The sequence below is a fragment of the Saccostrea cucullata genome, unplaced genomic scaffold (assembly GCF_032062105.1).
Source record: "Saccostrea cucullata isolate Sc308-1 unplaced genomic scaffold, CSIRO_AGI_Scuc_v1 ctg7637, whole genome shotgun sequence".
NCBI classification, from domain to species: domain Eukaryota; kingdom Metazoa; phylum Mollusca; class Bivalvia; order Ostreida; family Ostreidae; genus Saccostrea; species Saccostrea cuccullata.
Genome location: NW_026926433.1, coordinates 1 through 26,522, shown reverse-complemented (window position 1 = coordinate 26,522; position 26,522 = coordinate 1). Strand labels below are relative to the sequence as shown.

The 26,522-nt window shown below is 34.0% G+C and overlaps 1 protein-coding gene across 1 annotated transcript; it reads left to right on the top strand.

Annotated features, from left to right (window-relative positions):
- Positions 1–277: 277 nt before the first annotated feature.
- Positions 278–17,414, top strand: LOC134271694 (fibroleukin-like; the record flags this gene model as incomplete). Its single annotated transcript, XM_062753905.1, has 6 exons — positions 278–413; positions 7,138–7,263; positions 10,337–10,473; positions 10,647–10,743; positions 11,083–11,250; positions 17,221–17,414. Coding segments are annotated over exons 1-6 (858 nt in total), but the record flags the coding sequence as incomplete, so codon positions are not given.
- Positions 17,415–26,522: the final 9,108 nt, after the last annotated feature.

Below are 26,522 nucleotides of genomic sequence, written 5' to 3'. Positions count from 1 at the left end.
TTTTTTTAATAATTCATTAAAAAGAGCATCAAGGCTCGTATCAAATAAAATTGTGTTGGTTCCTTTCTGGAACTAATTATGAACTCTCTCCGTGTACATGTATTGATTTGGTGAAAAACCTGAGATGGTGAAACATATTTATTAGAAGGAGAATAATGGCAATGCAAAATATCTTTCTGCATTTCAGAAGGTCTTCAATAATTCTACTCGCTTTAAAAAGACGTAATTTTATTTTTTATTTATTTATTTTTTTTATATTTTGTGATATAATATACGGATGGGGAACAAAACTGTTCCTTCACCATGTGCTCAGCATTTTGAAGTGAAAGTTACTTTGAATGCCACCTTAAAAATCGAGGTTCAGTGTCACGGCAGACATAGGTATGATAAAGATCTCCCATTGTCCAATATCAGTAAATGCTGAGTAATGGTCTAAATTTAAAGCCCTTCATTGATATACTTAGACGTCTTTCACAGAAATATTGCTTGGGCTCTATATGAAGGAAATTTTATTGAAGAGGATAAACAACCAACAATTAGTCAGTCAATCTTTTTTGACAATGTTTTTTTTCTTCAAATTTTAACTTTACATAATGGGTGTTTCAGTCACATATCGGATGGTTTCTTGCTACTTTTTTTCAAAATTTATATGCATAAAAAATTAGCATATATATTGTATACACTTCTATGAACATTTTAACTGAAGGAATAGATACAGGCCTGAGTGTAGATAATTATTGTCAACAAAATTAAACTCAAAATATATAAACAAATTAAGATGTAGCATGTGTTAAACATGATAATTGGCGACTTAAACATAAAAGTTGAAACACTTGACAAGAATTCTCGATTTACTCTTGGAATCACATAATCGAATGTCCATTTTAAGCTGACTTAATAACATCACTGAATTTGATTTGCATTAAGAGTCTAAATAGAAAAAAATAATGCATTTTGAAATTTTCGATATTTAAAGACAGCTGACAAATACACATTTACCATCTAATAGAGATATATAATTTCTTAACATACCGGTGTTATGGGTCAGAATAACCCTAAATGCCAGCAAAGATCAATCACACAGTTTAAACTTAACAATAATTTATTTACAGTAATATACAAATCATTAAGTACAAACTTAGCAAAAATCTAAAAATACATACATCAGAGTGTCCGTTGCTGCACACAATGTCCCAGTGAAAATATATCCCAGTAATACCTCAATGATGCTTGTACGACAATTGTATATCTATGCATCGAATTGTCAGGGTATTTATACAGTATTATAAATCTAGAATATTCTAGAAGTTGTAAGTACATGATATTACTGGAAAGTTCTGGACATACACAAAGTTCAGGAATGTTCTAGAAACAATGACCGAACATGTTGACCACTCTGGAATGTTCAAGAAACTTAATGTTACTAATAATAGACATGATGAAACAATACAAATACAACACACCTCACAACACCTCCCCCCTTAAAAAGTTTGAATGTCAATGAAAAACTTAAATTGTAAAACATATGTACATTAATACAAAACTCTAATTTGTTTATGATACTCTGGACAAGGCATCTGCAATAACATTGTCTTTGCCTTTGATATGCTTAATTGTTATGTTGTATTCTTGTAACAGCAAACTCCATCTAGTCAGTCTTTGATTCTTGTTTGACAATTTATGCAAAAATGTCAGGGGGTTGTGATCCGTATATACAAGAATTGGATGCAAAGTAACATTCAAATAAACATCAAAATGCTGTAAGGCTAACAACAAAGCAAGGCATTCCTTTTCAATGGTGGAATAGTTTTGTTGACATTTTGTAAGTTTCTTTGAAAAATAAGAAACAACTCTATCTACATTATCACTAAGTTCTTGAAACAAAGCTGCCCCGATTCCAACATCACTAGCATCAACGGTAAGCTTAAATTGCTTAGAAAAATCTGGAGTTGACGGAACTGGATTGCTCATAAGGACAGATTTGATTTTATGAAACGATTTTTCACAGTCCTTTGTCCATTCAAAGCTAACCCTCTTTTGTAAAAGATTTGTAAGTGGACTAACTACTGAGGAAAAATTTGGACAAAATTTTCTGTAAAACCCAGCCATGCCCAAAAACCTCATTAATTCTTTCTTGTTTGTAGGAATCGGGAACTTTGCAATAGCTTCCACTTTAGCCATTATGGGTGTAACATAACCTTGACCTACTTTATGACCTAAATACTCTACATAAGCATGACAAAATTCGCTCTTCTCAAGATTCACAGTTAAGTTTGCTTTAGCTAAAATGTCAAATAAAGCACGCATGATTCGAAGATGTTCGTCCCATGTGTCACTGTATATGATGACATCATCAATGTAGGCCTCGCATCCCTCAAGGTCTTGAAGAAGGGAGTGAATCATCCTTTGGAATGTAGCCGGTGCGTTTTTCATGCCAAAAGGCATTACTTTATACTGGTAAAGTCCATCTGGTGTAGCAAAAGCAGATATTTCTTTTGCTCTTTCTGTTAACGGCACTTGCCAGTATCCTTTCAACAGGTCAAATTTACTGACAAATTTCGCGTTTCCAATATTGTCAATACAGTCATCGATTCTAGGTATTGGATATGAATCAGTTTTGGTAACAGAATTCACCTTTCTAAAGTCTGTACATAATCGGTAGGTACCGTCCTGTTTTGGTACAAGAATACATGGTGAGCTCCAATTACTTTTACTAGGTTCAACAATGTCATTGTCCAACATGTACTGCACTTCCCTTCTTAGGTACTGCAATTTTATTGGATTGAGACGGTACGGATGTTGTTTGATAGGCAGAGCGTCGCCAACTATGACATCATGACAAGCTGCATTAGTTTTCTTTGGAACATCCGAAAAGATTTGATGATACTCATTCATCAAGTTTTTAACTTGTTCTTTTTGGTGAATGTTCAAATGTCCAAGTTTGGCATCAAAATCAGCCAAAATTTCTGAGTTTTTCAAACGAACACTCTGATTACAATCTTTCTCATTCATTTCTACACTGGTATCACTTTCAATACAATTTTGAACAGTCTTAGCATTGGCTAAAGTGGAAACTGGTTTTACAGAATTTCGGTCACACCTTTCAAAATAATCTTTTAACATGTTAATGTGACAAACCCGTTTCTCTTTACGTCGACCTGGTGTCTTAACTACATAGTTTACATCACTGATCTTGCTTTCAATTTCATAAGGGCCATAAAATTTGGCCTGTAAAGGATGACCAGGAATAGGTAAAAATACAAGAACCTTATCGCCTGGCTTAAACACCCTATTTCTGGCATCTTTGTCATACCACATTTTCATTTTCATCTGAGAACTCTTCAAATTTTCTTGTGCTAATTTACAAGCATTGTAAAGTTTTTCTTTGAAATCAGACACATAATCTAAAAGATTAAGATCACTAGTCTCAGTCAGCCACTTTTCCTTCAACAATTTCAAAGGACCTCTAACTGTATGACCGAACACCAATTCAAAAGGACTGAACCCAAGAGACTCCTGGACTGCTTCTCGTGCAGCAAATAGCACAAGATGAACCCCTTCATCCCAGTCTTTCTCATACTGGTAACAATAGGTCTTCAGCATTGTTTTAGGGTTTGATGAAAACGTTCTAGCGCTCCCTGGGACTCAGGATGATAAGCAGTTGATCGATACTGCCTAATACCCAACTCATGCATGACTTGCTGGAACAACCCCGACATAAAATTTGAGCCTTGATCCGACTGAATTGCCTTTGGTGCTCCTACAAAACTGAAAAACTTGGTTAGGGCCTTAACTATGCTCTTTGCCTTTATATTCCTAAGAGGTATGGCTTCAGGAAACCGAGTGGATGTACACATAATGATAAGTAAATACTGGTTTCCAGATCTAGTCCTAGGCAAAGGTCCTACACAATCCACCAACACTCGACTAAACGGTTCTTCAAAAGCTGGAATGGGTTGGAGAGGAGCAGATGGTATCTTCTGATTTGGTTTACCTACCATCTGACAGACATGGCATGACTTGCAAAACTTCGAAACATCCTTTCTTAGCTTAGGCCAATAAAAATGACTCAAAATCCTATTATAAGTCTTATTGATACCTAAATGACCAGCCATAGGTGTATCGTGAGCTAAACTCATGACATCTCGACGATAAGCAGCTGGGACCACTATCTGGTGAACAACACGCCACACTTCATCTGGGGAAGCGTTAGTTGGTCGCCATTTTCGCATAAGGATGCCATCTTTCATATAGAAGCATTCTCCAACTTTAGTAGCCTCTTCTGGTGGAAGTGCCCTCTTACTAAGTTGAATGATATCTGGGTCTTTATGTTGTTCAGAGAGTAAACGTTCTCGGCTGAGGATGTCCTTGCCTTGGCTAACTAGTGGATGCAACTCATCATCCTCACCACCAAATTTTGGTAAAAGTTCTTTCTTCTCTTGCTTCTTGATATTGTGTGGTTCCATGCTTGTTTGAGTGCCATCAAGGTCAGATAAGAAAGTGTCATTCAAATCAATATCAACAGAGGAATCTGTCTCGTCAAAGGCTTGATTATGGTCTGCCTCCATCTCTCGTCTTCTGGCCATCGCTCTAGTAACAGCACAGGCTGGATAAATGTCATCATCTTTATCATCGCACAAAACATCTGGAGTGATTTTCTCACAAACTATAGGATCTGGTACAACTTTTCCACCAGCTAAATCGTTGCCTAGCAATAAAGAAATGCCTGGAACGGGAAGAGTAGGTCGAACACCTACGATAACAGGTCCAGTAACTAAATCTGACTTCAAACTAATTCTATGCAGGGGAACATCAATGACGCCTAGCTCCACACCCTGTAATAAAACTGACCCACCAGTAGAAGTCTGCTCAGACAAAGGAAGCACGCCCTCTAACAATAACGTCTGTGCAGCACCAGTATCTCTCAAAATCTGGACAGGTTTTATTTCGCTAGAGTCACCGAGTGAAACAAATCCCTGAGACATAAAGGGCTTATAATCCTCCATAGAATCAATAGAACTGGACTGTGAACCCTGGACATCAGGAGTGTCGGAACAAATCGAAACTAAGGCTTCTCTATCACCTCTAACTGCCGCACAAGCATGTGGTTGAGTTTTATCAAAGTCATTTTTTCTCTTAAGTTTAAAGCATTCACTAATCAGATGACCTTTTTTCTTACAATAACTACAAGTAGGAAGCGACCCTATTCCAGAAGATCCTTCAAAACGTCCTGGACTGGACTTAGAACCACCTTGGGATGGAGACTGGGAACTTGTGAAAGACTGAGACCCTGAACCACTCTTTTTATATGTGTCTGAATTGGTAGAATTACTGCTAGTCTGAGATCTTGATACAAAATTCTTTTTATGAGACAGAGCGTAAGTATCAGATATGACTGCTGCCTCTTCAAGAGTTTTCACATTCTTATCTTCTAAATGTGTTTTCAAATCTTGAGAAACACATTCCTTAAACTCTTCTACCAGGATGACTTGGCGCAAATTATCAAAAGTTTTATCAAGTTTCTTAGATCTAAACCAATGATCGAATAAATCTTCTTTCTCTCGTGAAAATTCAACAAATGTTTGATTATCAAACTTTCTATACTTTCTGAACTTTTGTCTATACGCTTCAGGTACTAATTCATAGGCTTTTAATATTGCTGCTTTGACCTTCTCATAGTCTGAACTCTCAACTACCCCTAGTGCAGAGTATACCTCAGCCGCTTTTCCAACCAGTACACTTTGTAACATCGTTGACCAAACATTTCGTGGCCATTTAAGATTCCCTGCGACTTTTTCGAATTGGGGAAAATATTTGTCTACAGATTTTTCTTGAAATTTTGGAACTAATCTGATATTTTTTGCTGCGTCAAATTCAGTTTTGATAACTGACGGTTCTGGTTGGTTTTGTAATTTTAATTTCTCTAATTCAAAGTTCATTTCACGCTCTCTCTCTCGCTCTTGTCTTTCTCTTTCTCGCTCTTCTCTTTCTCTTTCTAATTTGTCTAATTCAAATTTCCGTTCACGCTCTCGTTCTTCTCTTTCTCTATCTCTTTCTCGCTCTTCTCTTTCAAATTTTTCTCTTTCAAATCGCATTTTCTCTAACTCTAATTGAAACTGATAGTCTGCCATTTTGTAAGAGCCTAACTCTGATTTAACTGTATATTCTGGAAGATCGCGTTTTTCAAAGATGTTTTCTTCTACTAGTTTGTTTGCAACCTTAATTCTAATGTCTTGCTTTCTCTGAGAGGATTTAACATCTAACCCAAAATGCAAACCTAATGCAATCAAGTCATCCTTTTTTAACGTATCAAAAACCTGAACACTTGGTGAACTAAGAAAGTCTGTGACCGAAAACACCATGTTGATTTCTGCTGGCTTATAATCAAATGTAACGGTTCAATTAACAAAATTTTGACAATAAACTGCAAAAGTGCAAGAAATTCTTTATCCCGGACGAGCCCCCAATTCTGTTATGGGTCAGAATAACCCTAAATGCCAGCAAAGATCAATCACACAGTTTAAACTTAACAATAATTTATTTACAGTAATATACAAATCATTAAGTACAAACTTAGCAAAAATCTAAAAATACATACATCAGAGTGTCCGTTGCTGCACACAATGTCCCAGTGAAAATATATCCCAGTAATACCTCAATGATGCTTGTACGACAATTGTATATCTATGCATCGAATTGTCAGGGTATTTATACAGTATTATAAATCTAGAATATTCTAGAAGTTGTAAGTACATGATATTACTGGAAAGTTCTGGACATACACAAAGTTCAGGAATGTTCTAGAAACAATGACCGAACATGTTGACCACTCTGGAATGTTCAAGAAACTTAATGTTACTAATAATAGACATGATGAAACAATACAAATACAACACACCTCACAACACCGGCTTAATTTACTTTCTTATATATGGAATTTCTTAAACAAAAGAAACATTTATAACAGTTCATATCATATTAAACAATATCGACACTTAAACAAGTGTAACATACGGGGTATGTAAGCGTCAATCTACCAATACTTCTCGGAAGTACATCCAAAACTTTGTTTTGACAAATAATTACATACCGATCTCTTAAAAGAAAACAATGTTACATTGTTGATTGGGTGTGCAGCTCTCTGTCAAAGAGATTGTAGTTTCTATGGATTTAATCCCAAGAGGAAGAAATGTCGTACACATAAGAAGACCTTTACCTCTGAGATGTCTGTTGAGGCTGGTTGGCGATACTACTGCGAGGAATGTATGTATTTTTCCCCATTTTACATGGAATCTGCTTATGAAGCAGGTCTTACCTTGCTAACTACATATGTTTTCAAACTCAAAATAACTAGTTTTAAACACCACTCAAACACTACAACAATAAATTAGTCAAGGTATATGTTAATAGAGGATATTCATTGTATTGTAGTTGAATATGAAACTTATTTCACGAGTGGGACAGGTTTTGTTTTATATCTTAGCACTCGTGAAAATACCAAAAAGAATCCTGTCTCACGAGTTTTCAGTCGGCATAACTTGATCTGGTTGTTCGCGTTAGGAAAAACAGAGGTATTTTTCATTTTGGCCTGAGACACATTTTCTTTATGCAAAAGAGCCTCCGGCTCGTGCACCATATGTCAATTCTTGACTATTGTTATATAATAGTGTTGTACTTTGCATGCACTATGCCTAAATAGTAGTCAGTGTTTGACACATGGTGCACAAGCCGGAGGCGAGTGCACTATGAGTCAAACCCTGACTACTATTTAGGCACAGTGCATGCAAAGTACAACACTATTGTTATTCTTATGCTGACAGCTGTAATGGTATAAAAACGGCAATATTTTCCCAATTCCCAATGTTTCATTACCTCTTACATTCGTCTACCGTATAATGACCTCACATTGTGCCACATGTCCGTCATAATCTTTTTTCTTTAAATTTGAACGGTCCATGCTGTATGTATAATATACTGTCAGTTTCAGAGAATATTAGTAGAGTGAAGGGGGATTGCAAGAAACAATTCTAGAAGAAAGATACCTTGTAAACCGAGATCTCGTGTCGCAGTAGGTGCTGGCACGAAAAAGAACCCTCCCTGACCAATGGCTCGTCCATCTAAGGGCAAAATTTGCTGCTCTCCACAGGCCAGTGGTGGCTTTTCCATTTGTGTGAAAATTCTCGACCGAGAACAATATACAATCAATCAATCAATGAACAAAGAGGGATAGGTGGTTTACATATTTTCATAATAAATACATACCATTTAAGCAGAATTTTTAGCGCTGATTTAATTTTGGCATTATTAGCGATGATGTCGAGATCGCAAAAATTGAATATCGCTTAAAATCAATTCTGTTTTTGTTGTAATAGTTTCGTTAGTGAGCATTTCAAAATCGCTAATTTGATGACTCTCCACAATGAAAAAAGAACAATTTTTACCTAGCCCTTTGCACATGATTAATCTTTTACTCCTATAGAGTCTGACTCATCGCATTGACCTTAAAGAAGCAATAATTGTCTAATTTAATGAGATCAAAATTACAAATTTATTCCCTATTTAGCCCAGTAAGTATTTTAGCAATAAGCTCCCTTTATTTATTTATTTATTTTTATCCCGGAATATTTAAACTTAAATCCACAAGAGAATCATTAGTCTAAGAGGGTCTTTTTTGTCACTTAGGTTATGCAAATTTTTAGGTTGATTACACTTATTTCTACTTGCAAAAGGGTCACGTTTTCGACGTCGAATAATGACCAGGGACATTTTCGCCGCAGAATAATGACCGGGAATCATTTTTCGACGTAGAAAAATTACACATCGGCAATATATTACACCTGGTCAATATATTCTATGGGGGTCATTATTCTTCTTCACAAGGACACCAAAAGGCACTTTAGGGCATTTGTGGAACATCTGCAACTGTTACCGTTACAATAAGACTGGTTTATTTCAGATTTAACAAATCAATATTTAATTGAATGATACATACAGAGCTGGTAACCGTTAGCCAATCAGCTTCAGTAACTGATGTATATTTTGTATATATTTATATTTGGTGTTTGGTTTACTACATTGAATTTTTTTTAAAAGTACCCCACAGCGCAGATAGTTGCTTTAAGTACAAATTACGATATGGGCTCTCTTTGTGTTATTATTTTAGTTTTTGTCCTTTTTTTGGTGTGCCACTCTACCATTATTTCGAGAAAATACACCGCAAAACTGGAACCGAATGATAAGAAGTCAAACGAAGAACTTTTAGGAAAATATAATTCTACATCAGTGATAAGGTGTGCAGCGCGGTGTCAAAGGGAGTGTAGTATCTTAGGCTTCCACTCACAAATCAAGAAATGCCGTACCTACAAGAAAATCTTCTTGTCAGAAGTATCAAATGAGGAAGGCTGGATATACTACTCACATGACTGTTTGCATATCTGTGTATTTTTCTTTGTTTCATTTGCCTCAAATTAGATTGATTGATTGTATATTGTTTAACGTCCCTCTCGAGAATTTTTCACTTATATGGAGACGTCACCGTATGCCGGTGAAGGGCTTCAAATTTTGACCTTTACTCGGTACACAGGGCCATTGAGCAGTGAGGGATCTTTGTCGTGCCAACGCCTGCAGCTTACACGGGGCTCGGTTTTTTAAGGTCTCATCCGAAGGACCCGCAACTTTCACTTCAAAGTGCCGAGCGCATGGCGAAGGAACAGTTGCCATCCATTTTATCGACTAGGTCAGTCGCGGTCGAGATATGAACTCACGACCTCCCGATCACGGAGCGAGCCCTCTACCGACTGAGCTACCGTGAACGTTTCAAAAATTAGATAAATATCATGAATCTTTATTGCTCAACATAATTAATTAGTTGTAAATAATAGTCATGTCTTATTATTTTTAATCATTTCAATTTCTGTAATAAGAAAATGCTTCACAAAATCTACAGTGTAGGTAACTACTCCGTTGTTCAGGTACTATCTATGCTCTCACTTCTTGTATATACATAGTATGATTCCAGTATTATTTTTATGAGTTATTTCTGTACATTGTATATACATAGTATCATTCCAGTATTATTTTTATGTGTTATTTCTGTACATTTTATATACATAGTATGATTCCAGTATTGTTTTTATCAATTTTTTCTGTACATTGTATATACATAGTAAACTTCTAGCATTATTTTCTATTTGTTATTTCTATGGATGTTATATACATTGTATGATTCCAGTATTATTCTTATGAGTTATTTCTGTGGGTCGTATTTACCTAGCATGATTCCTATTTTATTTTTCAGTAATCTTTTTTGGATTGGTTGGATTTTTTTCTGTTTTAGTCATTCCAATAGACTGTAAGGACCTTCAATCAGTTGGATACATTAATTCAGGGGTGTATGACATCTACCCCTATGGAACCATTACCAGTCCTGTCCAGGTGTTCTGCGATATGACCACAATGGGCGGGGGATGGACGGTTTGTTGTTTATTCTAACATTAGGCCACATTATACAATCTATTTCACACCCAATGTTTTTGTTGTTTAACAGAACAAAAAGTGAAGAAATATGAATATTTTAGTTTATATCATAACATATTGATCACTTCAATGTTGAAAACAATGACTTGCTACACGAGTTATCTTTAAAGGCAATCCAAAAGAGAATTACTGGATCCCTGGACTATGACAGGACCTGGACGGAATATAAAAACGGATTTGGTTCTCCGGAACAGGATGTCTGGATTGGTAAGTGTAAATTGATTTCAGATTGGAACTTTTTATCCCTACAGAGTTTGAAAAAAATCTGACAGGTAATAAAAAATAAGGAGTAATAAAGATCTTAAAGTAAAACTAGGTAATATATGTTCTACGATATTTACATATCGTGTTAGATTGATATATCAAATAATTAGAAAAAAAGGTGAGAAGAAAATCATTTAGCGGCATATTTATATGAATCCAAATTTAGCATTAATGTCTACAGTCAAGGAAAATCATTTGATTGTTCATTACGGTAGATTCATATTTTTAATAGAATTAATTGTTATGGATTTTTCAACTAATTCAACATATATATTAATACAGGAAATGACTTAATCTATCAATTAACAAAAGAAAACACCCAGTTTCTTTATGTGTCAATCACTCTCCAAAATGGTACAACGCTGTATGAAATGTACGACACATTCTCTGTCTCCGACGAAGCTGGGAAATATCAACTCTTTCTTACAGGACCTGCCACGGGGACCTTAGGTAAGTGTATTCATGTCAATTTCATAAAAATTGTTTCAAATTACGTATTTCATCATTACATTATTTTGTACTGAAAGATTTTCAAGTTGTAGAAAAAAGAGAAAGATACGGTTTTTTTTTATAATATTATGTATACATTTTTGAATCCGCGCTTATTATACATGTTTATTATTTCAGAATATCATTTGCAGGTGTAATTCCACAGACATTGAAGTCTTTATTGTCAAGTAGCTAAAAGTTAAAATTATGATTTAAAATGCCAAGAAATTTATGTTATTTTATTTTTTAATTAATAAATCCAGTATTTTCATTTGCTCAACCATTTTTATTCAGCTTGAGTTTCCTGATAATTTTTGATAATTCACACTTAACTGATACGGTAAAAAGTTTATAGAGCGTAATTAATCTATGATATTATATAACTTTGTGAAATCCGATAATCTGATTGGTCAATACGAAGTACTTATTTTTTAATAACGACCGCTGAAAGCGAATAATGACTCGCACGAGCTGCCTCGTTTTCACTTTCGCTTTAGACAAACATGGAAGTTCGCAAGTTGTAGGTAAGAAAAATTTAAAAGTCATAGCGAAGAACTCTGAGGCTGATAATACAAAACAATTACAAGGACATCTGTCAACATTTTTCGGGAATGCTTAGCACATACCATTTCATGGTTAAGTTCGACTTTTCCAGTCGGCGAGCAGAGTTTTAACACTGTTTACGCGATTACGGAGACTAAAGAAAATAAAGACAAGCATGCCATGTACGATTGTATCTTATCTTAGAAGACATAGGTATTTATATTTTGTGAGTGCATGTCCTCTGCAAGTGCAAACGAGTGCGATTCTCAATCTGGGGGAGGGGGTATTCTGTGTTATTCGGAGATAGATATATTGCGTTATTATTATGGTATGGGTTTAAAAAAATCTATTACCGAAACAATTTCCTCTGAGTGATATTCAATGAATTCTGAAACATTTACATTCAACTTATTTATGGTTAATACTATCTCTGTAAACATAAGGAAGATATACATTGTACCAAAACATTTTTGAAATTATTATTTATATAATATAATAAATATGGACTCAATGCACGGTCAATATGCATTTATAATGACCCAGGAAGACAGATATTGACCTCAGATACATGAAGTATATCGACCTCGGGCTAGCGCCCTCGGTCGATATAATACATGTATCTTCGGTCAATATCTGTCATCCTGGGTCTTTATAAATGCATATTGACCTACATTGAGTCCATATTTGTATAATATCGAAATCTTAACAAAAAAATGATGTTCTCAAAAATGTATTTGATCAAAAACACATTCAAATTAAAAAAAAGTCAAATGCAAAACACTTCATCGTGTTTCACATTTACTTTACCTCTATTCCTTTTCTCTATGAAATGAAAATTTTGTCTGATTTTCATTTATTCACATTTTAACCACTATGAAATTAGATGTTTACAGAACGTCATTATCTAAATGTCGAAAAAAAATTCCGAAAATTTAATGATGAAAACATTGATCGGATATTTATTCTAATAAAAAATATAACAAATCCATATTCAAAACACATCAGTGAGTTTCACATTTACAATACCTATGCCTTATGTATCTTAAAACATTTACAGATACACCATATTTTCATATTGTTATAATTATGAATAAGTTACTGGGTACTGCATTTCATACATTTTTAAACGCACTGTCTCTGACATATATAAATATTTCATTTATTCATGTTTTCTGATATTTCCGCTGACCTCCCAACCCCCAACCCCCAACCCTCAACCCCCCAAAAAATACCATGCTTTAAAGAAGTAACACGCCTTTGGTTAATTGTTACACTAGAAAGGATGCTATGTGAATTGTCCGTGTTTTGTTGGCTTGTAATTTTAGCTCACCTGAGCCGAAGGCTCAAGTGAGCTTTTCTGATCAAATTTTGTCCGTCGTCCGTCCGTCTGTCTGTCTAGCTGTCCGTCCGTCTGTAAACTTTTCACATTTTCGACTTCTTCTCAAGAACCACTGGGCCAATTTTGACCAAACTTGGTACAAAGCATTCTTGGGTAAAGGGGATTTTAAATTGTAAAAATTAAGGGACATATCCCCTCACAAGAGGAGATAATCAAGAAAAGACAAAAATAGGGTGGGGTCATTAAAAAATCTTCTTCTCAAGAACCACTTACTTGGTCAGTAAAGCTGAAACTCATGTGGAAGCATCCTGGGGTAGTGTAGATTCTAAATTGTTCAAATCATGACCCCCAGGGGTAGGGCGGGGCCACAATGGGGAATCAAAGTTTTACATAGAAATATATAGGAAAAATCTTTTAAAATCTTCTTCTCAAGAACCACTGGGCCAGAAAAGCTGAAACTTATGTGGACGCATGCTGGGGTAGTGTAGATTCTAAATTGTTCAAATCATGACCCCCGGGGGTAGGGCGGGGCCACAATGGGGAATCAAAGTTTTACATAGAAATATAAAGGAAAAATCTTCTCAAGAACCACTGGGCCAGAAAAGCTGAAACTTATTTTGAAGCATCCTGGGATAGTGTAGATTCTAAATTGTTCAAATCATGACCCCCAGGGGTTGGGCGGGGCCACAATTGGGAATCAAAGTTTTACAAAGAAAAATAAAGGAAAAATCTTCTTCTCAAGAACCACTGGGCCAGAAAAGCTGAAACTTATTTTGAAGCATCCTGGGGTAGTGTAGATTCTAAATTGTTCATATCATGACCCCCGGGGGTAGGGTGGGGCCACAATGGGGAATCAAAGTTTTACATAGAAATATAAAGGAAAAATCTTTGAAAATCTTCCTTTCAAGAACCACGGGGCCAGAAAAGCTGAAACGTATGTGGTAGCATCCTAGGATAGTGTAGATTCTAAATTGTGCAAATCATGACCCCGGGGGTTGGGCGGGGCCACATTCGGGAATCAAAGTTTTACATAGAAATAAATAGGAAAAATCTTTTAAAATCTTCTTCTCAAGAACCACTGGGCCAGTAAAGCTGAAACTAATGTGAAAGCATCCTGGGGTAATGTAGATTCTAAATTGTTCAAATCATGACCCCAAAGGGGTAGGGCGGGGCCACAATAGGGAGTCCAAGTTTCACATTGAAATATATAGTAAAAAACTAAAAAAAAATTTTCTTTTCAAGAACCACTGGGCTGGAAATGCTGAAACTTATATAAATGGATGATCCTGGAACAATGTAGATTCTTAGTTGTCCATTTCATGACCCATGGGTGTAGGGAAGGCCATAATGGAGAATCCAAGTTTTACATTGAAATATGTATGAAAAAGTTTTTTAAAGTCTTTTCAAGAGCCAATGGGCCAGAAAAGCTGAAACTTATGTGAAATCATCTTGGTGTAGTGTAGATTCTAAATTGTCCTCATCATGACCCCTGGCATAGGGCATGGTCACAATTGGTATTACAAAGGGGGGAAATATGTTGAAATATAAGCATGGCCAAAGTTATTCAGGAGAGTGATGTAGCCCATGGGCCTCTTGTTTTAATTTTGCAGGCATTTGTTTTCAAATTGATTTGAAAATTTGAAATTTTACAGCTTACCTTTTCTCATACATTTAATGCCATTATTTCAGACACTGAGAGGTTTAGAATCATTGAATCTTGTAGGTTGATGCAACTTGGGGCCTTAAAACATATTTATGAAAAAGTACGTCACTGTGACCTACTTTTTGAATTTTGCAGGCATTTGTTTTCAAATTGTTAAAGGTGAAATATCTCTCTGCTCCAAATTTCACCAATTTTTTAGCTCACCTTAGCAAAAGGTTCAAGTGAGCTTTTCTGATCACATTTTGTCCGTTGTCCGTCTGTCCGTCTAGCTGTCTGTCTGTAAACTTTTCACATTTTCGACTTCTTCTCAAGAACCACTCAGCCAATTTTGATCAAGCTTGGTACAAAGCATCCTTGCGTGAATAGAAATTTAAATTGTTAAAATGAAGGGCCAAGTCCTCTCCCAAGGGGAGATAATCAAGAAAAGACAAAAATAGGGTGGGGTCATTAGAAAATCTTCTTCTCAAGAACCACTGGGCCAGAAAAGCTGAAACTCATGTGGAAGCATCCTGGGGTAGTGTAGATTTCAAATTGTTCAAATCATGACCCCTTGGGGTAGGGCGGGGCAACAATAGGGTATCCAAGTTTAACATAGAAATAAATAAGAAAAATCTTTAAAAATCTTTTTCTCAAGAACCACTGGGCCAGAAAAGCTGAATCTTATGTGGAAGCATGATTGGGTAGTGTAGATTCTAAATTTTTCAAATCATGACCCCTGGGTGTTGGGCGGGGCCACAATAGGGAATCCATGTTTTACATAGAAATATATAGGAAAAATCTTTGAAAATCTTCTTCTCAAGAACCACTGGGCCAGAAAAGCTGAAACTTATGTGCACATGGAAGGATCATGGGGTAGTGTAGATTTCAAAATGTCTAAATTATGATCAGTGGGGTAGGGTGTGGATGCATTATGTATTACAAGGGGGAAATCTGGTAAAGAACAGAATGTTCAAAGCTTCTCAGGTGAGCGATGTGGCCCATGGGCCTCTTGTTTCTCTCCCTTGACAAGAAACAACACCTTAAACTATGAAAATCAGATGTACTTCAGTATTAAGAATAATGTGATGTAAATTAATAATTATTATCTATGTGTTATATTTTCTCTCATTCTGCAGGTGCTAGTATGATGGACAGCGGGGATTCTAGGAGTTAACTATATAAATATTATCGCTTTTTCCAGCACCTAAAGCAGTCTATATTAGAAATACCTCAGTATTAAGTTTGACAATTAGATTAAAGATATATAAATCAATAATTTCCTTGATTCATTTTGTTTAATTTTACAGTAGACGGTATGTTAGACACAGGTTATTCGTACAGAGATCTGTCTGAGTTGTCCTTCTCCATCCCAGACAGGGATAAAGACAAATGGTTGGAGACGACTGTTTTGTCTATTTATATTGTTATAATATTGTGTTTCAGGAGACAGCATGAGAGGATAATGAGAGATTGACTGGAGATGAATGTTGTGTCTATCTATATTGTTATAGTATTGTGCTTCAGGAGACAGCATGAGAAGATAACGACAGATTGACTGGAGATGACTGTTGTGTCTATTTATATTGAAATAATATTGTGTTTCAGGGGACAGCATGAGAAGATAATGACAGATTGACTGGAGATGAATGTTGTGTCTATTTATATTGTTATAATATTGTGTTACAGGAGACAGCATTAGAAGATAATGACAGGTTGACTGGAGATGAATGTTGTGTCTATTTATATTGTTATAATATTGTGTTACAGGAGACAGCATGAGAAGATACTGGCAGATTGACTGTAGATGAATGTTATGTCTACTTATATTGTTATAATATTGTGTTACAGGAGACAGCATGAGAAGATAATGACAGATTGACTGGAGATGACTGTTGTGTCTATTTTTATTGTTTTAATGTTGTGTTTCAGGGGACAGCATGAGAAGATAATGACAGATTGACTGGAGATGACTGTTGTGTCTATTTATATTGTTTTAATGTTGTGTTTCAGGGGACAGCATGAGAAAATAATGACAGATTGACTGGAGATGACTGTTGTGTCTATTTATATTGTTTTAATGTTGTGTTTCAGGGGACAGCATGAGAAAATAATGACAGATTGACTGGAGATGACTGTTGTGTCTATTTATATTGATATAATATTGTGTTTCAGGAGACAGCATGAGAAGATAATGACAGATTGACTGGAGATGACTGTTGTGTCTATTTATATTGTTTTAATGTTGTGTTTCAGGGGACAGCATGAGAAGATAATGACAGATTGACTGGAGATGACTGTTGTGTCTATTTATATTGTTTTAATGTTGTGTTTCAGGGGACAGCATTAGAAGATAATGACAGATTGACTGGAGATGACTGTTGTATCTTTTTATAATATTGTATTTCAGGAGACAGCATGAGAAGCTACAATCTGTCTGGGATGTCCTTCAGCACACCGGACAGAGATAACGACAGGTGGAGTCGTGGTAACTGTGCTGCTGTCAGTACCTATAGAGGAGGCTGGTGGTTTAAAACCTGTGGATTAGTCTTCCTAAACGGTCCCTGGTCCTCGTTTTACTGGTCCAGTCCATGGCATCCCACAGTAAGGAAAGGGAAATATATCAGGAGGACCACCATGATGATCAGGCGCCGCTAGGTCAACAGCATTAAATCTTAATAACAAGTTTTTTTTCCTTTTCTATGTCCGCGAAAATTTCAAATAGTTATTGAAAGTTATTTTTTTTTAAATATGCTCTTCTTTCTGTCAAACATTAATTCAATTTTCTTTTACAGACAAAAGATCATCCACCAAAAGATTTTGAATTGTTCTTTATCGCTGTGTTCTTCTGTTAAATTATGTTTCACACCAAGTGAGTTGAACAATTCTTTAAAGCAATAAATTAATGCATTTTTTTTCAACTGCATGTGTTTAGCAAAAGATGTAATTTACATGTGTTGTAATAAATTTGAACTTAGAAATAATACATCATTTACAAACACTGATAAGTGAAGCTGTCTGGACGGAGAATTAGGATGATGATTGATTTGTTAATAAACCTGGAACCTCTTTAATCCGACACATGGACAATACGCTTTAATGTGATTTCTGTCAATTCCATATCTCATTTCTGAAGATTTTAAGATATTTATAAAAAATCAATGTTAGGTATATTTGATGATCATGTTTTTCAGTAGTGTACGTCTAAGATTATGCTTCCCTAAAAACATACCTCTATATTTTTCCATCCATGCGGTATTTTGAATAAATGAGTATTTATTATTCATTAATCTACTATACAAAAACCGTTTAAATGAATGTTAAGGCTCTTTTATATCATGGATAAATAATTGACGTAAGACGTACTGAATATTTCTTTCTACAAGTCTAATTATTTAATATATATATATATATATTTCTATAGCTTGAATTTTAATGTGGCAAGAAAGCCAATGATACTAGATTTGCATTGATACAAAAGTGATGGCTTGAATTAAAAAAATCACCTTTTCTGAAGATCAATATCTTTTATTGCTGCAGATAATCATTTGAAAAAGAAAAAAAATTGCCTTTTATTCTGACGTCACAAACGTATAGAGATAATCCAAGTATTCTAAATAATAAAACAAATTTAAAAAAAAACAAGACAAGCAGTTAGAAAAATTAAATTATAAGCACTGATTCATTATTTTTTTTAAAATATAGGTCTCGAATATCTGCAACGATTTGTGCAAACAAACTGTCATAATGCGCACTGGCACATAACTTAATATGTTTGCAAATACCGTATAACGGGTATTTTCTGCGGTTTTCCAATTTTTGCGGAATTTTGCGGATTGGACAAATCCGCAGAAATTACAATCGCAAAATATTTAAAATATACCTTCAGGTATTTTATACATGCAAATATGAAAAGTGGTTTGTCTGGAGACCTGTCTTCGCTAGCGAGAACATTCGGGTCATATCGAAACTCCGATAGCTGCAAACAAAATATCACAGTTTTTCTTTCTTTCTTATTTTCCACTTTTTAATTTCGTGTTTTGTCTTTAGACCGTGATTAATACTACTTCTTGTGTATACAACATAGTTTGATTGTCTCCTGAATTTCATTCAAATCAGACGACTGGCAGTATTAGTAACACCTCAATGCGCGTGACAGTCGTGCGATTTTTGGGTTGGTTGATTACGCAACTGTTTGTTTTAGCTTAAAATGAAAATCATGAATTAATTTTGATGGTAATTTATTTCAAGTCTATTTTAGATAATGGCTTGGAGGTATTAATTATCATTATCTCTATACTTACTAAAATTATTTTGATAGATCATATTAATGAACGTCTGCAGTGTTAAAATAAATAATTTAATTATTGTTTAAGTTGACAAGTTGTGTTACTACAATAATTAATTTCGGGACCAGGCATAATTTTACAAAGAGTTACTAAAAGTTAGTACTTTAATAGCGCAATACCTAGCGCAATACCTGTTCTCATGCTCGTTTCATTCATGTGTCTGATTGAATTTACAAAACGTAATAACGGCATTGTTCTAATTAATCTGAGTTTGATGATCCTATACTGTACCCAGTAAACATTTTTTTGCGGAAAAGTGCAACCGCAGGAATTGAAAACGCAGAAATTAATTTGCTACCTTTCAGCGGTTAAATCGCAAAAATTTCCAACCGCAGAAAATACCCGTTATACGGTACATTTGCAAATATGGACTACATCTTTCAAAAAATGACTCAATGCCTAAATAATGACACAAACTTCATTATGTGTGTTAAGTAAAGTCATATGTATTTTTCAATGTGTAGAATAGGGTACATATATGAAAAAATATTATCGACTACAACTTGGAAATTATATTTAAATAAATAGGAAAAGTTTTTTTGTGAGCTAATTATAAAAATTCAAGATGTGTTTTTGAAACGACGAGAAATAAACCGGTAAAGTTGTACCGTTTATACTCGCCTATAATTCGGGTTTTTGGGAGTTTAATTTTTGTCCAAAAGCCTATGTCCGACTTATAGGCGAGTCATAAAAGACTGGTATTTTTCTAGCCGATGAAACGTAAAATTCTATAATTTCTATTAATTTCAATCGTTATCGGTGAACATAGTGTGGATTTATCATATCATGTTTATATTCTAAGATTAAACATTAATAACATGTATTTATATACATGTAGTACATGAACTAAATGATTTTATTTTTTTTTTTAATCTTGAGAGGGTATTATCTATTTTGATCAGTAATTTAAAGGTAAAAAAGTGATCCACATTTCAAAAAAATTAATTGTAATCAGGTTAAAATATCATCATTTATTTGAAATTGTCATATGGTTCTAACAAAAGGTTGTACCGACTTATAAGCGGGTCATTGGCAAATACCTTAAACACCCTTTAAAAATATAACCGAGTTATAAGCGGACCGACTTATAGGCGTGTATATACGGTAATCCCCTAGCACTAACCATTCGTGAGCTACGGCCAAGGTTAAAGTTATTGATAAGTTGGTTGAAATCCAAGTTCAAGGTCATTACACATTGATCTGGTACACAAAAGAAGGTCTTGTGAAATAAATGCGTGTGAGTAATATGATATCTTTCGATTTAGCCATTCATTAGTTATGGTTAAGATTAAATTTTTGAAAATTTCTTCAAAAGTGAATCAAACTTAAAGATCAACGTCAAAATATCAAAAATACTTCCAAACGAAACGTTTTTACACATGGAATACTCCAGTGAAATATGTTAGCCATAGCTCATATGACAAAGATTCATATTAAGGAAAATTTTCCAAAAGTGGCAAATTCCAAAATGAAGGTCAAAATTTCAAATAAAATATTTTAACCCAAGAAAAGATCATTTCATATTTTTTTTTCACCTGTGAAATATGAAATCCATAGTTCAAACCAATCAAAGGTTAAAGTCAGGGTTAATTTATTTATTCACTCACTGATAAATCAGAAAAAAATCACAAACAGACAGACAGACCGACCGGCAGAACAAGATATATCTAACCCTGATTCTTGGATTTTAAGTGCATAGAAATTATTAAAAAGCACTTTGTCAGTTTTTTGCTAAAAAAAATATACGTATAGTGAGAAGAGATTTGAGTTGTAAGTTTCCTTGCAAAGATAACGAGACATCATATTATAACGCACATTCTGTCTCCATGAACATGCAATTCATAGCTTACTTCAACTAATGAGTATTTATCTAGATCGCTTCCAAAGAGAAGAATATACTACATGGACTTCAGAAGACTCCTTTTAATTATCTAGAACATTTTACACCATGTTAAATGATATTATGAAAAAAAAATAATGGTTGCAAAAGTTTATTTTAATTTAAAGAAAATGAAACATTATGTAACAGAACACTCTTCAGGATCCAAATAAAATGGAGAATCCTCACAAATAAAGGGAAGATTTAGTCCGTCTTCTCCTGTATAGTACGTGTAGTTTCTCTCAGTCACCCAGCGCCACCTACCGTCGTTATGATAAGTCAAAAGGAGGCCAATGATTGGGTCAACTGCTGTCTCGCCCTCGTCGTTAGGATTCCAGTTCTGATACGTCACAGGTATCCAATTATCAAAATTGTGTCTTTCATTGTCGTCAAATGTCAAAACATTGGCACGAAATTCAAATGAACCGTTGAGATCAACTTCTGCAGAAAAGGACAAGAAAGTTTTTTTTTAATCATTTTCACGTTTGAAACACCACCGATACAATATGATTTGTTACTTTAGATCCAGTACGCTCTAAAAATTATAAAATTTTATCTGCTGTATCCAAGTTCAATAGACCTTCAAAGGGAAAATATCCTTTATTGCGTCGTGGTATATGTAACAATAGAATATTTGCTAACGGTCATAAGCAAACCTAGGCCAAACTGTATTTCAATTGGAGAGCAAAGGAAAATAAGATGGTGTTCGATTCCAAAATAATGTTTTGTTTTTTTTTTTGGATGAAGAAGGATATGGAGAAAACTAACAGTATTCAATCTCAAAGTCAAGAAACTATACAAAACAAGAGCAGAGCAAACACGGACCTCCGAAACATCAGACGTGGGATCAGGTACCACGGGGGAGTGAGCATCCCCAGCTGACCAGTCACACCCGCCGTGTGCTCATTGTCATGATTGTGAAATAACGGAAGAATCCGTCATCAATTAAGTGTAAATATATATGGACTAATAATTGGTATGAAATAAGAAATTAACAATTTTGATACACTGCAAAAAAAAAACATTTTCCAGATTTAATATGAAGTTCTTTATCTTAAAGTTTAAAATCAGATTTGTAGAACGCAAAAAAAACTATCTCACTTTTTATCAAAGGTGTCTGAATATAATCCACATAACATTATGAAAGAGTACTTTTTTTAATCAAATGTATATTCGAGAAATTTGACAATTTTTTTTGTTATTGTATGTATGTGATAAGAATGAGAAGATGATATGAATAAATTGCTTAATTATATACCAAGATGTATTGGGTTTACGCCTGAAAACCTCCCAAGAAACAACAGCATGCAATTAAAATGTTTTAATGACAATATTTTATCTAGTCAAGTTATTTGATAAGTATATTCTTTAAATACCCGGACGTAAACAATTAACTATAAAATGTATTGTTTAATTACCCTGATGTATGCGGTTTACGCCTAAAAACCTCCCATATCCGTCACCATACAAAACCAGAAGCTCTTCACCCGGCTCTACGTCATGTGACGTCATATAGAAGATGATGCTCTCGCTCATGATCGGAAAAAATATCGTGAGTATATTCGGCGGGAGAATTAACAAATTGTAACAGGTTACTGCAGGCCGGATCGTCTACATGTATGTTAAAAGGTTCATTGGTCCCCTGCTTATCCACTTTTTAAAACAATAAGATCCTAATTGTTAAAAATTAATTTCAGGAACATAATTGTTAAGAATTAATTTCGGTTCGGAATATTTAAGGATTAAAACAAATCTAAAATTTAAAGTCTTGTGAGAGTGTTGCATTAGCTACTAGTCCCCTTCTAGCAAGTGTAATCTGATTCCATCTTGAATTGAAAATTCCACAGTTTTATCAAAAAAAGATTGAAGCGGAACAAAAATCAAACTTGATCTATAGCATATCAAGGTCAAACGATATACCAGATATAAGCTAGATGTCTGCAAGCATTTAGAACAAATGTGAGAAGCGTAACAAAATGCAAACTTGATCTGCAACTGATCAAAATACACTTATATACATACGAAAAATCAGCTTAAAATCTGCCACTGTTTACATGTAGAAAAAATGCAGAAAACAAAGTGGGACAGACAGACAGGGGACAGAGGGAAAACAAGACGGACAGACATACAGAAGGACGGGCATGAGGCCGGATACAGAGGAAACATTTAATCCCTCTTGTTTCACCGGTAGGGACAAAAAAATAAGAAAAGCTTCATTTCGTTTTCATGTATGGTTGATTCTCTTTATGATTTTACCTGCCATGAATAATAATCCTCAAAAAATGTCAAGGACACGAAACAGAGGTCAGGACACATGATTTTTTGTATAATGTTAACAACTTCCTTGATTAACAAAACTACTAGTATAGAAATTAGATAACTGCAAGGTCAGTGAAATTATTCTATATTTGCTCTGCTCCTATTTCGTATTGTTATATGGTCCTGGATCTTGAAAACTGTTCGTTTCTCCATATGTTTCACTGAATGGAAACTAAATGGTAGAGGTCTATCATTAAGGATGCTCTAAACACTGCACACAAAAGAGTTTTGTATGCAACCTCTCAGTGTATTTTTGTGTTATCTGTTGATAAATTGCCTGTGTACATATTTAACGAGACCAAGTCTAACCGAGTGCGCACGACTTGGCGCAGCTTATTTATTTCATGCAGTCATAAGTGCAACAGCACACCTTAGCCAATTTTTTTTTAATTATTTTTTTTTTTACAAAATAAACATTATTTAAAAACCCTTACTGATCTAAATGGGTGATTTTTACGATATTAATTAGAAGAAAAAAATATGCTGAAATGGCTTTAACAATGTCAACATTTTCCGATATTGTAAGCAATGCATGACATTGGAGAATGGCGTTTGTATACTAAAGACGTCCATGGATATTATACTAAAAAATTATGACAGGTCATCCAAAGAAACAACATACCAGCAGTCCAAAAGTTACTATTTTTCTGTAAAAATTTAGCGCCAATGATTCATCTGCATTGATATATATTTATGCCGTAATGTGGCAATTTTAGAGGAATAGGGCTCTGTTGTAACCAAGGTTACTAACTATGCTTGCTATTATAATGCACTCTCAGTCACTATTGATATACTTATTTCAATAGTGGTCGTTTTTCAATAGTGGTTACTAACTATGATTGTTATTGAAATGCACTCTCAACCACTAATGATATAATTATTTCAATAGTGGTCGTTATTGCAATAGTGGTTGCAACAGGGCTCTATTGAAAAAAATAAAATTTGTAATTAATTCCTATACCAAGTTAGATGGTCTCTTTTCTTTCTAAATTTCACAATTTAGTAACTTTTAACTACACCCTCTGTCTATTTGAATGAAAAAGAAATCTTTAGGGCAGAAATACAAAGAATATGGAAAAATGAATTATTTGGCGCTTTTCCAATATTTTCCCATAGGGTTCAATTGTAAAAATAAACATTTGAGATGACCCTTAAAGAAATCGGGGCGGTGAACATTTGATTTTATTAGTTTTAAAACAATAACTATAACAGTAAAAAAATATTCAAAATCCCTAAGGTAGAAATATATTAATTAGACTCGATTTCGTTAAAATATGAAATGTTTGTCATTTGTAAAATGTAACGTGAATAAATCTAAACAATGCAATTTTCATTTTACTGTACATACCTTAGCATTGGGAATGTGTTTATATTTAGAACTTTGTACACCATTTTTTTTTTTTTTTTTTTATTGGCTCTTTCTTCGTATACAATGTCATTAAACACAAAAAGGCATGCAACAAATATAACTATGGAAATAGCATCTATCTACATCTTACCAGACAATGTTTCCGATTCACAGATCATTAAAAATTGTTTTGGAGCTTACTATCTACATGAATTAATACAGATTAAATGCTCATTGTTTTTACAAAGAAAAATCAAATATATTACGGGGGAAATTATATTTCTTTTAAGACATAATATTATAGTATGTAAAAATACAAAAAATTCTAAGATAATGATTATAATACATCTAATATTGGTTGCCAAACTTCATTAAAATTATCTAAATTATATTTTGAGCAATACACTGCTTGTTAGTGAGTAATTTCTTTTTCATCAGATTTAAAAGGTTGTGCAACTCTGGTGCTTTTTTAACGACATCCAAATTAGATACAGCCACAGAATGTATATATGACTTTGCAAGCAGAATGCAGTAATTCAAACCATCACATTTACTCTCATATAAACCTAAAATAACATTTTTACAAGAAAGCTTTTCTATATTGAAGATATGTAAATTATTCCACCATGTTATAAAATGGTTCCAAAAAGTTGCAACAGAAGCACAGTAATAAACTTTGTACACCATGCTTAATGAAATCTGCACAAACTGAAAAGAGAGGTAATGAATTTAGAATAGTGTCCTCACTTTACAAGCATAGTATTTTTTTACCTAATATAAAATGTATTCCAAACTTCAGGGTTTTTTACAATATCAGGAATACGTATTGTTAAAAACAATTGTATCTTTCTTGTTTGAGAAAGGTTCAAAGTGTCTATCCATGAACGCACTTTTACAGATCAAGGGTGTATAAGCTTATATATAATTATCATTTTATAAAAGAAATATTTTATGTTTGAACTTCTAACATAAGAGAAGGGCTTTATATGCGTATATCTGACGTATCAATTTAAAAGAAATGCCTTTTTGCTTATGCATTCCTTATATGAAAAAATATTAAGCTATAAATCTGAAATACGAGTAGTTATATGAAAAATATACTTTATATTTTATAAATAAAAAATGTTTCATCCGATCTCTTTAATATCAGGAATTTAACATTTACTACTATCATTCAGTTAAAAATGTTTAAACTTTCCAAAAACTACACCTGTTCCCAGAAAAAGAAATTGGCAGGTTAAAAAATTTATTGTCGTATGACGAAAATGAAAATAAAATCACCATTTGAAGATATGATGCACTAATTTTAATAAGTAAATTTTTAGTATGTTTTACCTGTAACAATTCAACTCAACAGGAATGTTGCTACAATCGGAAGGCCTCTTGATATTAGTTTGAATTGAATGCATTGGGTATTTCTTTAATCATAAATAAATAGTTAAATCCAGGAAACAATTTCAGCAACTCTTTTTGAAAGTAGAAATAATAGCAGAGCCATTTTTGTGTAAACATGATAATGTGTCATATAGAGAGGAAAGGTAAAGGTTTTATTTAAGTTTTGACTTTTTTTTATTGTATAGGCATATATGTATTTTTCAGTTCATAAACAGTGCGTATGAATTCTTATGACTGAAATATATTATAGATGTCTGATTTGAATAACTGATATTTTTACTGAAATCAAAACAGCAAATTATCTGAAAAATAGAGTTATGAAAAACTCTTGAAGTAAAACCTGACGAGATAAATCATGAAGAGTTATTCTTCTTGTCTCATAAAAGCCTTTTACCTTTTGTGACATGACATTAGACACAAGT